The following is a 14,559-nucleotide window of genomic DNA, read 5'->3' as shown; positions in this document are numbered from 1 at the left end:
AAATCGATCAGTCCATTCATACTTGTTCACTTTGAATATGGATTTATCAATGTCAGTTATGCACACTGAAATTGTTTAAACTCGATTAAGTTTAACAGTACTGTAAATTGTAATTGCTTTAAAGCACAAATATGTGACAAATGAAATTTAGCATTATTTGTATATTTTTTTCAATCTTAGTGGTATCTTCAAAATTAACGTTGATCATTCTTATCACTTAAATGAGAATGAAGCTTCTTAAATTGAAACATTAAAAAAACAGCTGTGAAAACCATCTTTCTGAAAAAAAATAGACAATGAGTTATCCCATCAAAAGCTTATTTTTTTGTTAATATGGAGAATACTCAAGTTTAGAGATAAATCATAAAATATGTCTTAAGGAATCTCTATACCGATCCCCTGGCCAAGCTGGGCCCACCCTGGATGGCAACTGCTCTGGCCAGGCTGGAGCACTCTTGCCTGCAGCATACTGGACCATGTAGGGCTGGAGTAGCCTCTTGCCTGCGGCAGGGTGCTGAAGCCCCCCAGTTAACTATCGTCATCCCTAATCTATGGATGTGAATGACTAGTCAATAGGCTGCTGAATATAGTTCATAAAAGTAACTACCTAGATTAATACTAGTATGATACTTAAAAATTCAGCATGTACCTTTTTACCATTGCTAATAATTTTTCAAACAAGAGTTTCCAAAACAATATTTTATATTTAAAATATTGATTCTAATGTTATTTTAAAATTACCACTTTTGAAAAACCTTTTAGCATTTTATGCTTGGAAAGACTACATAAAATATGATTAAATATCAGGAACCAATCCATATGGCTAAGAAATATACCAGAAACATTCTTTATTTTTTACACTTTTAATAGGGTAGTATTACAAATCATGGCAACATTTTGTATGTAATAGTAATTCTCAAAAATTTAGTCTAGGCCTAGAAGGTATTTTTTTTTTTAAGATAACACATCAATCTCTAGAAAATGGTTTCTATTTTGTATGCTGCATTTACAGTGTAAGTTGCTAGTCAACAATTTACCTTTATGAATATCCAAAACTAAGGCTTAAAATCTTAAATAAATAAGAGTACCTCTAATAAAAGAGGTAACTAATGCTATCTTGCATCATAATACTCTCTAGTATAAGAGCTTATAGATCTGGCTTCACATTTCAAAATTATGCTAATTAGCTTTAAATGACAAAACAACCAAGGGTAAAAAATACTGTGATTTAATAGAATCAGTTAAGTTTTAAGTACTTAAATATAAATGTAATACAAAGATGGTATGCAAATGTTTCCATCTTGTCTAGGTTGGCTCCCCAAATTATCAAAAGGCATTTGATTACTTTGAATGCATGCCTTAGGGCTTGTCAACATGTGAAATGTCATGGCAGCTGCACTACTGTAGCACTTCAGAGTAAACACTACCTATGCAAACGTGAGGGGTTCTCCAGGCAGCCTAAGTAATCCACTTCCCTGAGAGGCAAAATCTAGGTCAACAGAAGAATTCTTCCATCCACCAAATGCTTTCTAAAGCAGAATTTAAGTTGGCCTGGCTATGTCTCAAGAATGTAGATTTTTCCACACCTGTAAAGGACATAGTTATCTCAATGTCAGGTCCCAGGCTAGAGCATTAATTGGTTTCAAATTAAAATTAAGCAACATCTTTCCAGAGTAGGGCAGTTAATTCCTCCTCAATCTGCAAGTTTTCTTTTTATTTCATTTTTAAATTCTAAGCCACGATGCTTACAGAAACTTGCTAACCCCTGCCCGAAAAAACACAAGCCTTTTTCATTCTTATATAATCTGCAAAATGCTACAAACTTGATCCTGTGATTCTTGCTCAAGATCGGGCCCTAATTTGATTTATAATATTTGTACTTTATTAAAAAAGTGAAACCCATTAAATGAAATTCAAAGTTAAAAGTACAAATTTTGTCCTGGTAGGAGCTTTTGGGGGGTTTTTGTAGGGGGGCAGGGGGAGAGGATAGGGAGGGTTGCATTTCCGAAGATATTTCCCCAAAAAGTAACTTGAGCCAAGATATTATCTAGTATGTTGTGCATATTCACACTTGTTAACCCCAGAAAACGGGGGATACAAGAGTGCTTCTGGAATGGTAAACAAAGACAAAATATACATAACAAATGCACTGATATCTAAAATAATTTACAATAACCATTTAACCATATTTATCAAGAATATGTAAATTTAAGAACTGTCTTCACAGATTAGGACCATTTTGTGATTCTGTTGAAGTGGCACAAAAAACTGGATATAATTTGCATCATCTCAGTTTAATAATCCAGTAAATTACAAAAAAGACAAACAATGCAAAGAGCATCATGTAGCACAATAGTTTTGTCTGGCTCCCTCTGGAAAGTGTTTTCAGTCTGCCTATAGTGGCACCTAGAAGTCCACCCGTAGAATCAAAGTCAGAGTCCTATGAAAGAGGAGAACACAGAGAATGAGTCTAAGAAAAGACTACCACGCTACAATGAACTCTGCACAATCACTTCTTGCGTTTTTATATATTTATTCCTAAATTTAGAGTATTAAAAAACATGTCAGACCTAGCATATGAACAGGTAGTTACTGCATTTCACTAGCCTATAATAAAAGGAAAGTCCTCCTTCCATTCCATTCCAACTGATTTCCTATTTTCTAATACAAGACCATCTTATGCAAATAACCAGTTTTCTTATTTTTGCTTCTCTCCTCCATTTTTTTCAAATTAATTCTAGAACTGACATGCCTGCTGAACAACTCTGTCAAAACTATATATTAAATCCTTTCACAAGTTTGCTTAAATGAAGCAGAAATAATTAGACTGATCTGGGACCTACAATCTTGACTGCTCCTGAAGACCCGCTAAATATGAACCAGAGAGCATTCCCCCAGAATGAGAGAAGATAGATAAGTAAAAAGTCAATCTAAGACACCTAGCTGGCGTAGCATAACTTAGGTTGACTCTATATGAGAAAGCACTGCTGCTATAAAAGTAATAACTAATGGTCAATTTGGGGGATAGAACTGTTCTTCCACTTTGTCTCTATAATAAGCAATTAACATTTTGTGGTATGATAAGGGCTTAATCCTGTCACTACAAGTTTCTTAATATAAAAAGTGCCAACTGTAAAACAAGCATATGTATATATCACTAGAAAGTCATAAAATTAGTTGCTACATGCTTACCATGTCCGATAACATTTTATTGTGATTTTTCACTTCTGTTCCAATTTCAATGGAAAGCTATAAGATAAGTGAGCGTTACCATTACTTACATTATTTGAGCCATATAAACTGAATTTGACTATAATAAAGGAGACCCTTACAATAAGCTATTTGCAGTTCCACATATTCATGCATCCCCTGTCCCGGGAGGTAGGAGGGGAAAAGGTGGTGAGTTCTCTGTAGCTTCCAGCCCCTGTGGTGAGTTTGGGAGCCATGGGGATCAGGAGCCGCTGCTCCCAGTATTTTCAAATTTCACCATTCACAGTGGATGCATCCACCATGAATGGCAAGCATCCCTGTGTACTGGAAGAAGTTATTCTGAAAGGATGTGTCATCTCTAGTAGTTTTCCTACATGTAGTAACATGAAGGATATATTTTGAAAAGTTAGAGAAAAGCATCTATGAAGTTGTGCATAACTGCAACAGCTAAGGCCCTCAACTATGGGACTCTTGTTCCCCTATGGCAAAGCAATTCTAACCTGATGGTATCTCCCTGCCTCTCACAGACCCTCCTCTCATGTGGCACAACATCCATATTTATGTTGTATTAGTCTGACAAGAACATACACAGCCTAGAACTGGCATTATTTTATGGTACACATTTGTCTTGGGGTTTTTTTTTAGGTTCTCTTTAAAGACTGACTCTAGAATCAAATATTCACAAGAGAAGGTGTGTATAGCCTTTTTCCTATTTTTCTCATTTTATTAAGAATCACTTTACATAGCAGAAAGAGAAAGTTTCCAGCAACTTAAAAGATATGGGCTAAATGTATGTAGTAACAAGATCCTCACAAGTGCAGTTATTAGGCTACTGCACACTGCTTGGATGGCTAATATACTGTCTGTGTGAACCAGGAAGTATACACCATTCACTTAACCAATGCACACCCTGCAGTGGCTTATTTCTACATTAACAGAGACAAGTTTACAGCAGAATTTCAGACTTTCCTGCCTGACCTACTTGTGTGTGTCATGATCCCACTCCCATGGTCTTTTCTTGTTTTGGTGTGAGGGTCCTGTGCAGTTAAGTGGCACTTATCAGGAGTACAGCATGGTGTTAGCAGTAGGAAAAGGTGATTTGGAGTGAAAAGCTGAGAGCAGAAATAAGAGCTTCCCCTTCCCTCCCTTTAAGTCTTAGCAGACACTGCGTTTTGGGGAATTAACTCCAAAACCCCAACCACCAATTGTGATGCAACCCCCCAATTTGAGAATCCTAGTGCAAAATATGATTTAACATGACAGTGTTTATATAAGCTAATCTGCCTTTGCTTGCCTGAACTGAACAGCTTAATTATGGGCAAAAGTCTGAGCAATAAGATGTTAATGGCTTTGATTCTGTAAAATGTATTGCCTTGTACTACATCTCCAGAACCAGCACCTTCAGTGAAGACTCACAATGTTTAACAGGTCTTTGAATGGAGTAACTTGGAAAAATGGAATTTCAATGAGTGGACTCCCAGGGTTTAGGTTAAAAAAGGATTTATTTTAAAAATAAATTAAGATTCCTTAGGCAAGAAGCTTCTCTTTTTGAGGAAGTCAAGATGTTACTTCCATAAAATTATTCCATATTACAAATTCATAAATAGATTTAATAAAGTTGTCCAAACCTCACCTGCATAACTGTCCTTCAACTGTCTCTGCTAATTACCAGTAGTCAAGTTCCTTAAACAAAAACTGGTTGCCTGGCAAATTACGGAGTTAAATCTACACTTCCCCTCCCCCACCTGGTTTCACACACCAGGAAATGCTGACTCCTAGAGTTGAGAATAAGCATTAAGTACAGATTCTGCTGTCCTCATCAGGCAAGCAGCTTCATGATTAGCCAAAAAGAACAGCTGGAGCTAAAATCTAATTAAAGAGAAAAATCAGCTACACGAATGAATGCACAGTGCTTTTTTAATGCAATTTTTTTTCTTGTATTAAATTTATGTTCTAAAGTTTTACACTATCATTGCTTCACTGGTCCATAAGATTTTGTGCACTTGATTCAATCCAAGCAATGATGCCACTATAATTATATACTTACTGATTTTATGGCACTGACTTTTGTACGTAGACTTTCAGTTAACCTTTCATTTTCTTCCTCGTGTACACTATACCCACTATTGGTATAGCCATAGTTACCAGCAGCTGCTCCTTCACCTAAAAACAAAAACAATAAATCAGGTGTATAAGACAGAAGATATCACTCATGCAAAATACAGTATCTTGGGGGTCCTAGTCCATTTATGGTGACATTCATTTCCTTGTGCATCCCTGCAACATCCTGAAGAGTGAACAACAGACACTGTTAGCATATGTAAATGCTCTCAGCCATTTAGAACACTGAGTTTGCCTTTTAATTCACAGATCAGGAAATTAAAAGGTTCTTTGTGAACCTTAATTCAACTAATTCATATATTGTGATCCAACTTTCAGATATAGTTGAAAGCCTGAATGTTAAAAGCATACCAGAAAACAGAACTGAGTTCACTGCATATAAGGTACGCATTCCAGCTATGCCATATGTAGAATGTAGGAGTTAAGGTTACTCAGTAAGAGCCTTCACATTTTTTACTTTGTAATGTCTACATTAGTAAAACCTATATTTCACAGAAACAGGTTAATGTCCATTTAGTAGATAAAAAGGGAAAAGGATTAACATACAGGCAGTGTAATGAGAGCTACTTGTGTTTCTACCAGCAAAAGTCCTCCCTGCCTTGTGGTGGGATGTTACACTTTTCCAGTCACCTGCTAGTTGGATTGGAAAGCTTCAGAACTACTATCCAAACTGCCAACTGGAAGATTGATCAACAGAAGAGAATCTGCTAAAATCATGTCATTCCTCCTTCCTTCCCCTCCCCAACCTTCTATAAAAGTGTCCAACCAGCAGCTAAACAGCAGACAAAGAGGGGTGCATCAAGGTCCCTGCTTCCCTCGATACTGAAAGTAGTCTAACTTAGCAGGACTAGGAATAGCAGGGTGAAACAGGCCACAAGTAGAAGACATATGAAGGAAGGTGGACTGGTAAAAAGCCTAGCTTATCCAGGACTGGGGGAAAAATGAAATAAAACAGAAAAACTCCACTGCGCTTTATGGTAGAAATTGTATTTTTTTTCTGCTGGCAATCCAGCTCCTATCATCATTAGATGAGTAGTTAAAAAATTCAAATCACACTAAAACTGTTTGAATCCCCTCAATAAGTAAATTCTCTCAGTTCATCCTTGAAAAGGTTTTGAAAGTGGGGAGCCAGCAGTCATATGCACAAAATTAGAATGAGACACTGAAAATCTCTTGACTGATTTCACACTGTACCTTATATAGTAAAGGCTTATACAGGAAAACTGGATAACTGGTATTATGGATTTATCATATTCCATAATACCAATGTGGAGGGGTTTTTTTTTCCTTACAGATGCAGAGAAAAATTATCCAAGTTGGCCTGATGATAACTTTACAGTAAAGATGAATACACTAGAAAACTTCTATTTCATCATGGTAGTAAAAAATGGGAAACCTCTTTTTGTTTTTCTTTTAATTTTTTCCAGAGTCAAATATGGATTAAGATGAAGTATGGAAAGTTGGCCTAACAGGAACCTTTTCACAGAGTTACAAGCATGAGCAAAATACAAGGTTATAACTGAAGTAACCTTAAATCAGTGTCACGTGTGCACTCTTCCTCAACAATGTCTGCTATCATTATGGTAACAAGCAGAATTTAGGAAGCACCACCGTGTAATAACCAAAAAAGGGCACAGAGTGGCTGGAAGCAATGGCAGAAATTCTAGAAGTTATAAGTATTTATAAAGAGCAGAAAAATGTACCTAGACAACCTGTCTCAATGAGGGGTATTAGGTATGCAAGTAGAAACTGAATAGACTAAGTAAAACAGATTTTTCCTAAAATAAGAATGTGAGAAGTTGTCAAGAAAGATAAAAAATTCATGCTCATCTTAGAATGCACAAAAATTGTTTCTGTAGATTCTATTGACTGAAACCATCTACTGAAATGATAAGAGCACAAAGAAACCTGGTAAGCAAGTGGGACATTTTTAATGCCATCATAATAACAACCTAGCTACATGATAAATTTAAGTGACTTTGTTTGGCCTTCAATTAGCTTTTCAGCATCAGTTTCATTCAGGAGCAGTTTGTGAGCCTGATACCAAAAAGATGACAAATACGGTAGAAAACGTTCAAAAGGAAAGTGCTGAATTTTATCAATTTCCTCCTTTTTACATCAATATAGCACAAAATTAGCAATTCAGAGAAGTGTCTAAAGCACTTCGCCCGAGTATACCCATCCAGACATATTCAAATTTGCAGGTCTTGCAAGTGAAGAATGGGATAAAATTAGAAGAATGTATATTCCAGTGTAAGATGGTAACAGCCCTTGTATTTAGATTACTTTGACATCAATAGTCTTATTATGACCTAGTATTAAGAATAAACATCCATTCAGGGAAAACATGTTCCAATTTAATACTGATCCCATGTTTGAACAGGAAATAAAATACTGTATAAATTAATCCTAAACTTCTGAGACATGGGTCTCACTATAAAATCTTGTGGATGGATTATTAATACATACTAGTCCTAGCATATATTGTCAATACTCAAAAGTTATTTTACTATCAAGATCATGGGTGGCTGACCAAAAGATGAGGATGCCCAAACTTCCCAAAGAATCTGTGGAATTCAGGAACAGTCTCTATAGTCATATTCAACTATCATAAATGTTAAAATGTAGAATGAGCACAAACTTCTTAAAAAAAAAAAAGGATGACTTGTATTCAGAGGACCACATCGAGAGGGACTAAAATCAAAAGAGAACTGCAACTAAAGGTGTGTTTGGAAGGACCTGACACTACAAGCTAAGCATTCCCTCAGTAGAAATCTCGCCTGATTTAATTAAAAAGAACTGGGCGCACGCACGCACACACACACACCCACCCACCCCCGAAAGAATTTAGAAGCAGCTAGAGAACCTACTAAAGTAACACAACTGATACCAAGTACAAAGAAACATGGCTGACTAAAGAGAGAGAATTCTATCATTTTAGTATTTAAAATTAAAGCTCAAGATTTCTACTCCAAATCTTGTTTGCAGAAAACGTGGTATCATGCAAATGCATCACAAGAGAAGCCTAGAAATAATAGTTCTAGATAAGCTGAATGCTGTACATTTCATTCATATTACACACACACACACACACACACACACACACACACACACACACACACACACACACACACACACACACACACACACACACACGAAACTTCCGATAATCCAGCACCTTTAGAACCCAGAGGGTGCCGGATTATCAGATTTGCTGGACTATCGGAAGGGGGGGCTATGAGGGGTCTGGGATGGGGTGGGATGCCACCCCAGACCCATCATAGCCCCCCCTTCTGATAGTCTGGCTCTGCCCCAGGCATCCCCGATTCAGCTGCTGCTGGTCAGTTTCAGCAGCGGCTGAATCAGGACGCCTGGGGCAGAGCAGCTAGAGTGCTGCCGGGTTGGTTTGGTAGCGCCAACCCTTGGCGCTGCGAGACCAACCCGGCAGCACGCCAGCTACTCTATCCCAAGTGTACCCAAGTCAGCCGCTGCTGAAACTGATCAGTGGCTGATTCCAGGAAGCCCGGGGCAGAGCAGCTCTGCCTCGGGCTTCCTGGAGTCAGCCGCTGGTCAGTTTCAGCAGCGGCTGAATCGGGGACAGCTGGGGCACTGCCGGGTTGGGTCCTGCAGCCCTAAGGGGCAGCACTACGGGACCTACCCGGCAGCACCCCAGCTGCTCTGCCATAAGCGTCCCTGATTCAGCTGCTGGTCATTTTTAGCAGCGGCTGAATCGGGGAACCTGGGGGCAGAGCAGCTCCAATGGTCCAGCTGCCCGGAGCACTTCCGGATTCCTGATGGTGCCAGACCATCAGGAGTGCCCGACCATCAGAGTTTTACTGTGTGTGTGTGTGTGTGTGTGTGTGTGTATGTGTGTGTGTGTATATATATATATATATATATATATATATATAAAATTTATTTTACTGTTAGTTTTGAAGCAGCAGCTAAGGCTGTGTCTTCTGCTTCTGCTGATGGTGTATAGAGTATGTACTAAGACAGGAATTGGCAATGTATGGCATACATGCCGTAAGTAGCACACAAGATGATTTTTTGTGGCACACGCAGCATGGCATAGGGGCTGGGCGGCTCAGCAAACAGCGTGAGCGACATGACCCTGCACTGGGCTCCATATCCCAGGGGCGTGGGATAACACCCCTCTACCCCCATTACAGGCTCTGCCTCCAGCTCCGGGGAGTGGGGTGGGGGCGGTGTCTGAGGCTGCTCCGCAGATTGGGGTGGCATGGCCAGTCACATACTGCTGCCACCTCTATGTGGTGCAGAGGCCTGAACTAAGCTGCGGCTGCGCCCTGTGGGCAGGCATACCCTTCACCAGCGCTCCACTGTGCTCAGCCGGGGCTGGAGACAGATCTGGGCAGGCCTGGGCTCTGACTGCCCCAGCCCTGGAGCCACAGCCTGCAGGTGAGGGACAAGCACCAGGCAAAGGGCTGGGCAGGGAAGTGACTGCCCTCCCATCCACTCCTCGCCCCAGCATTGTGAGTTCCAGCACTGCTGCCCTGCCGGTGTGTGCGCTGGGGGCACAGGGATGTGAGGGCAGGAAGGGGGTGAAGGAGGACATGGGGGCAGGATGGGAGGGACAGGGCTTGTACTGAGGGAGATGGAGAAAGTTAAATATTGGCACACCACTTCTGAAAGGTTACTAACCCCTGTACTAAGGAAACCTTCCTCCTTCCCCCCACAGCACAGGCTATGTCTAGACTGTAGGCTTCTTTCAGAAGAAGCTTTTCTGGAAGAGCTCTTTCAAAAAAAACTTCTTTTAAAAGAGCGCATCCACACAGCAAAAGCACATTGAAAAAGCGATCTGGAGTGGCCACCAGTCAACCTGTGGAACTCCTTGCCCGAGGAGGCTATCAAGGTTAGGACTATAACAGAGTTTAAAAAAAGAGCTAGATAAATTCATGGAGGTTAGGTCCATAAAAGGCTATTAGTCAGGGGGTAAGAAATAGTGCCTCTGGCCTCTGTTTATCAAAGGCTGAAGATGGATGGCAGGAGACAAATCACTTGATCACTGTATTTGGTCCACCCCCTCTGGGGTACCTGACAGGATACTGGGCTAGATGGACCTTTGGTCTGACCCAGTATGACCATTCTTATGTTCTTATAGGGCACTTGTGCTTTTTCCTGGAGGCCTCTTCTTTTGGAAAAAAAACCCTCTACCCCATCCACACACACCTTTTTCTGAAAGAGCTCTTCCCCAACCACCACTCTGCCTAGAGGACACAGGGACATGCTAATGAGCTAGCACTCACAGCTCCAGCTGTGTGGGGGCACTGAGGCTCGGGGCTTCTGGACCATGGCATATAAACTTGCTGTGGCCTATAAGTTCCCCACCCTGGAGTAAAGCGCAGTCTACATTTAATATTTATACTAGCATAGCAATCTCAGTCCAGAGCGTAGAGAAAAAACATAATTTGGTGACACAGCCGTGCAGGGAAAACTCACAGTGTATATGCTGAGAAGCCTTCTTCTGTTGACATAGCTACAAAGGTAAGTTAATGAAGGGTAGTGGTGTTTTGATGCCTGTAGAATTCATGTTAGTCACATATGGTGAGTCTATCCTAATAGGCTATGCTGCTATAAAAAATGTAGTGTAATTTAAACAAAGCCTATTTTATTACATTCTGAATGATTTCGTCAAAGTAGATCATAACTCATTAGTAGACCGGGTAATCCAATAGGTAATCTATTAGTTCATTCTTGCATTTTATTTACATAACAGTTTTTTTCCTATTTGGACACTGTTTTTTTCTCATTAACCCCCCCCCCCCCTCCATGAAAGAGGAAATCACAACCCTCCACAGTAGAAAAAGGACTTAATTGCTGTGACAGCAACATGTTTATAACTTCCCATGCCTCCTTTTACATAATTCTTCCAATGACCAACGTTCTTATTGTAGGAGAAAGAGAGAGCTTGTAGCATGGGCCTGGTGGTAGAACCAAATTAAGTAAAAGTTATACTATGAGTAATAGACGGAGTCAAAAGCAGATGTTTGCCTGCAAGTCAGTATGTGTCAGCACTAACTGCTAGCACTGATAAAAGCACATGAAGTATGTAAATACATTCCACCAGGACAGTAGAAGGACACCCAACTGAGTACATGATAAAATAGTTTGAAACAAGAATAAAAAGCATAACAGCAGATAGTGAACGCTTTGTAGGAAAGTACAAGGGGAGGTACCAAACGTCATTAGTGCATAAGGGGATACATGTAGTGTGTTTCATAGATTGTTCATTTGTCTATAAATATTGGGGTACCTTAATCCTTTGGCTGGCCTAGGGGGCAATGCTGAAATCCATACTATTGACTGAACCAAGACCATTGTCCCAGGTACAAATGTATAGGGGCTCAGAGACCATCTGGCTACCAACACCTATTAATGTACTTCGTTTGTCAATAAACCTGACTTGGGTGCCTTTGTGTTTTATGAGTCTGCCATCTTTGGGGGCTCTTGTGAAGTCTACTATGCTAGCTATCTGCAAAAAGCTGGCATGATATACTAAGGGAGCATACGAAAATGCCTGCAGCTGAACGTTTATCATCACTGATGGAGCAGGAGACCAGTCAGGACGCCACACCAATGAATCCTGAATTTACTGTATCGCTGTCCTGCACGACTGCACTTGTTACCCAACATTTAAAGCAGAGGTCTCGAACTCCTGGCCCACAGGCCATCCCTGGCTGCAGCAATTATGCGATCTGGCCTGAGACTCCTGAGGGAGAGAGCTATCTGTTACCGCTCTGCTTCCCCATGGGTTGTGCAGGGGGAGTGTGAACAGCACTCTTCCCGCTCCCCACCAGTGATTCCTGAAGCAGTGTTCCCCAGGGGACAAGGTGCCTACGTGGAGGAGAGGCAGGGCAATGGCAGGCAGTGTCTTGGGGGATGGCTTCCGGGCTGAACTGTCCAATCTCTCTGGCCATGGCTGGAGGTTTGAAACCCCGGTCTTAGAATTATTTTCAAGCCGCGCTCTCGACACCTCTAAAATGTTGATGCCAACAGTCGAGCTTGCCTGTCTTCAGGCAGGAAATGAAAGGTTCGACATGAATTTACAAAAAAGTTTTCCTAGTCAATGGCCCTAAAACAGAGCCCACGATCTCAATACTAACATGCTACAGAAACAAAAAAAAAAGGGGGGGGGCAGCATTTTCAATGTATCTACTTTCGCTTTCTGGCACCCTGAGGCTGATCGAGCACTGGTTTACATACGGGTCCCCAGATGACTCGGGCCCCCCCCTCGGACTGTCCCAGGGTTTGTACCGTTCAGTGGGGGGGGGGGAGGGGGGTGCATGTCCGATGAGCTCAGCGAGGCGGGAGGAAAAGGCTCCCACCCAGGCTCCCCTGAAGCAGCTGGGACGGTATCTCGCTTCTGCGGCCCCCGCCCGGCGCCACTCCCTTCACGCGCCGGCCGGCCGGCCCCTCCCCCACGCCCGGGCCCCGCTTACCCAGCCCGGCGCGCCTCATCCCTGCGGCGGGGTGGGCAGGGGACCGGCGGCCCCGCCCGCAGCCGCTGAGGAAGCGGCTTTGCCCGTCGGCGGCCGCGGCCAAGCTCCAACTTCCGGGCCCTCGTGAGCCGCCCACCGCCCCAAACGCCACGACATCGCTTCGCCCGCCGCGCGGCCCGCTGGGTAACGCAGTCCCGGCGCTCCGTGTGCGGAGCCTTTTCCGGCCGCGCGGCGCCTCCTGGGTAGTGTAGTTCCAGCGCGCCGCCGCCGCCAGCCCGGGCTGCCATCGTCTCCCGGCCGCGACCCTCAGGGGGGCGGGGCCTGGGATGAGCCCCGCCCCGTCAGCTGGCAACTTGGCCGGCGTCCTTGCCGCGTCCCGCGTGCCCGGGGAGCCCAGCCCTGTGCCCTGGAGTTCGCTGCCTGGCGCCGTCCTTTGCCTTGCCCTCCTGCTCGCACTTAGTCTCTGCGCTCCGCTTCTCCGCCCCCTTTCAGTCTCTTCCCGCTTGCACCTCCCGGGGGTCCCCTCTGCTCTGGGCCTGCCTCCCCACCCTACGCACGCTCGTGCTTCGTGGGGCCTGCCGCAAGCCGGGGCAGAAGAGGTGAGGAGAAGCCATCGCACCTTGGATCAGGAGCTGTCCATAGATTTGCTCCTTTTGTGCTTCCCAGAGTCACAGCCTCCGATTCCATGTGTAGAGCCCTGCAGATATCCCCTTTATACCTGCCCATGTGGCTCTAACACAGTGTGCTACTCACTCCATGTGGCCCTTTGAGGTGTAGGCTGCTGCTCCCCAAAGTTCTCCTGGAGCGTGTGGCAACATCTGATTTGCATCACCCTGGGAGGGAGCGGGGCTGAATTAATGCAGGGGCTTAAAGGGCTGCAGCTCAGGGCCCCAAGCTAAGGAGTATCTGGCAAAAGGAACTCCAGGCTGCCAAAGTTCAGATCTTTTTGTGGGCTGGCCCTTAGCCACTAAAGCCAGTGGAGTGAATTGGTAGGCCAGTGTGTGCACCAGATATTTTGTTACTCATGTAAAGGGTGACCTGACCACAAGTATGAAAAATTGTGAAGGTGTGGGGATGATAGATGACACTGTACGACATAGCCTCACGTAGACTGTCCACTTTAAAAATAGGACGTCTGGTAGCCCTGCTTGTGTCTCAAAAGAAGGAGCAAGATGTTCTTAAATTTAAAGTTATTTTGAAAATAGAATAAACTTTCATTTATTAAGATGAGTGCTAATTTTTGAATCATGTTCCCTAGATATTTTCTAGGACCTGATCATTTCATATACTAATAGAAAGGCCTTAGTCTTGGCGTTGCAAAAAGATTTCAGGTGCTCCTTGAATCATGGGCACCTTCGTAGGAAGAATACATTCTAAAAACATTGTTTTTCACTGTTCTAAGATGGAGTCATGGTATTGAAAAGATATCCTCTGATCCTAATGGAACGCCTTTTTTGTAAGTGAAAAAGTAGACAGCTGCTCAAAAGGGAAAATTCAAGATCCTACTATTACTGACTCTTTAGCGGTAAGAATAATTCAGATTTCATTTGCAAAGGTAATTCATCCTCTACTATAATCCTTAACCCAGTCTAATGCTCTGTCAAAATTGGGCTTTATCTCTTTTTATTAAGGCTATGATTCACTCTGTATGCCACTAGATTAATTTTATTTCCCAGTATGATAACCCTACTGCTAAAACACATCTGAAGGCTGTAGATTGCTCTTTTTCCAATTCATTTTTCCCACAATCGTCCCAAAAATTCTTTAT

General features: G+C 42.6%; 1 protein-coding gene across 1 annotated transcript; it reads right to left on the bottom strand.

The window, feature by feature from the left end:
• Positions 1 to 844: 844 nt before the first annotated feature.
• BET1 (Bet1 golgi vesicular membrane trafficking protein) lies at positions 845 to 12,952 on the bottom strand. The gene is made up of 4 exons (XM_075922359.2): positions 12,792 to 12,952; positions 5,258 to 5,373; positions 3,193 to 3,249; positions 845 to 2,440 (listed from the first exon to the last, which is right to left on the bottom strand). Exons 1-4 carry the CDS (start codon positions 12,808 to 12,810, stop codon positions 2,285 to 2,287), a joined length of 348 nt encoding a protein of 115 aa, XP_075778474.1. The 5' UTR covers positions 12,811 to 12,952; the 3' UTR covers positions 845 to 2,284.
• Positions 12,953 to 14,559: the final 1,607 nt, after the last annotated feature.

Source organism: Pelodiscus sinensis, chromosome 2 (genome assembly GCF_052426305.1).
Source record: "Pelodiscus sinensis isolate ZL-2025 chromosome 2, ASM5242630v1, whole genome shotgun sequence".
Taxonomy (NCBI): Eukaryota; Metazoa; Chordata; order Testudines; family Trionychidae; genus Pelodiscus; species Pelodiscus sinensis.
The sequence above is the reverse complement of the archived record's forward strand: the minus strand, read 5'-3'. Positions and strand labels throughout refer to the sequence as shown.

Bases quoted from the DNA above. Each gene is read 5' to 3' on its own strand.
- BET1 (XM_075922359.2), bottom strand. The intron at 3,250-5,257 runs GTAAGTATATAA...CTTATCTTATAG, and splicing joins AAGTCAGTGCCATAAAATCA to CTTTCCATTGAAATTGGAAC. The intron at 2,441-3,192 runs GTAAGCATGTAG...CCTCTTTCATAG, and splicing joins ATAAAATGTTATCGGACATG to GACTCTGACTTTGATTCTAC.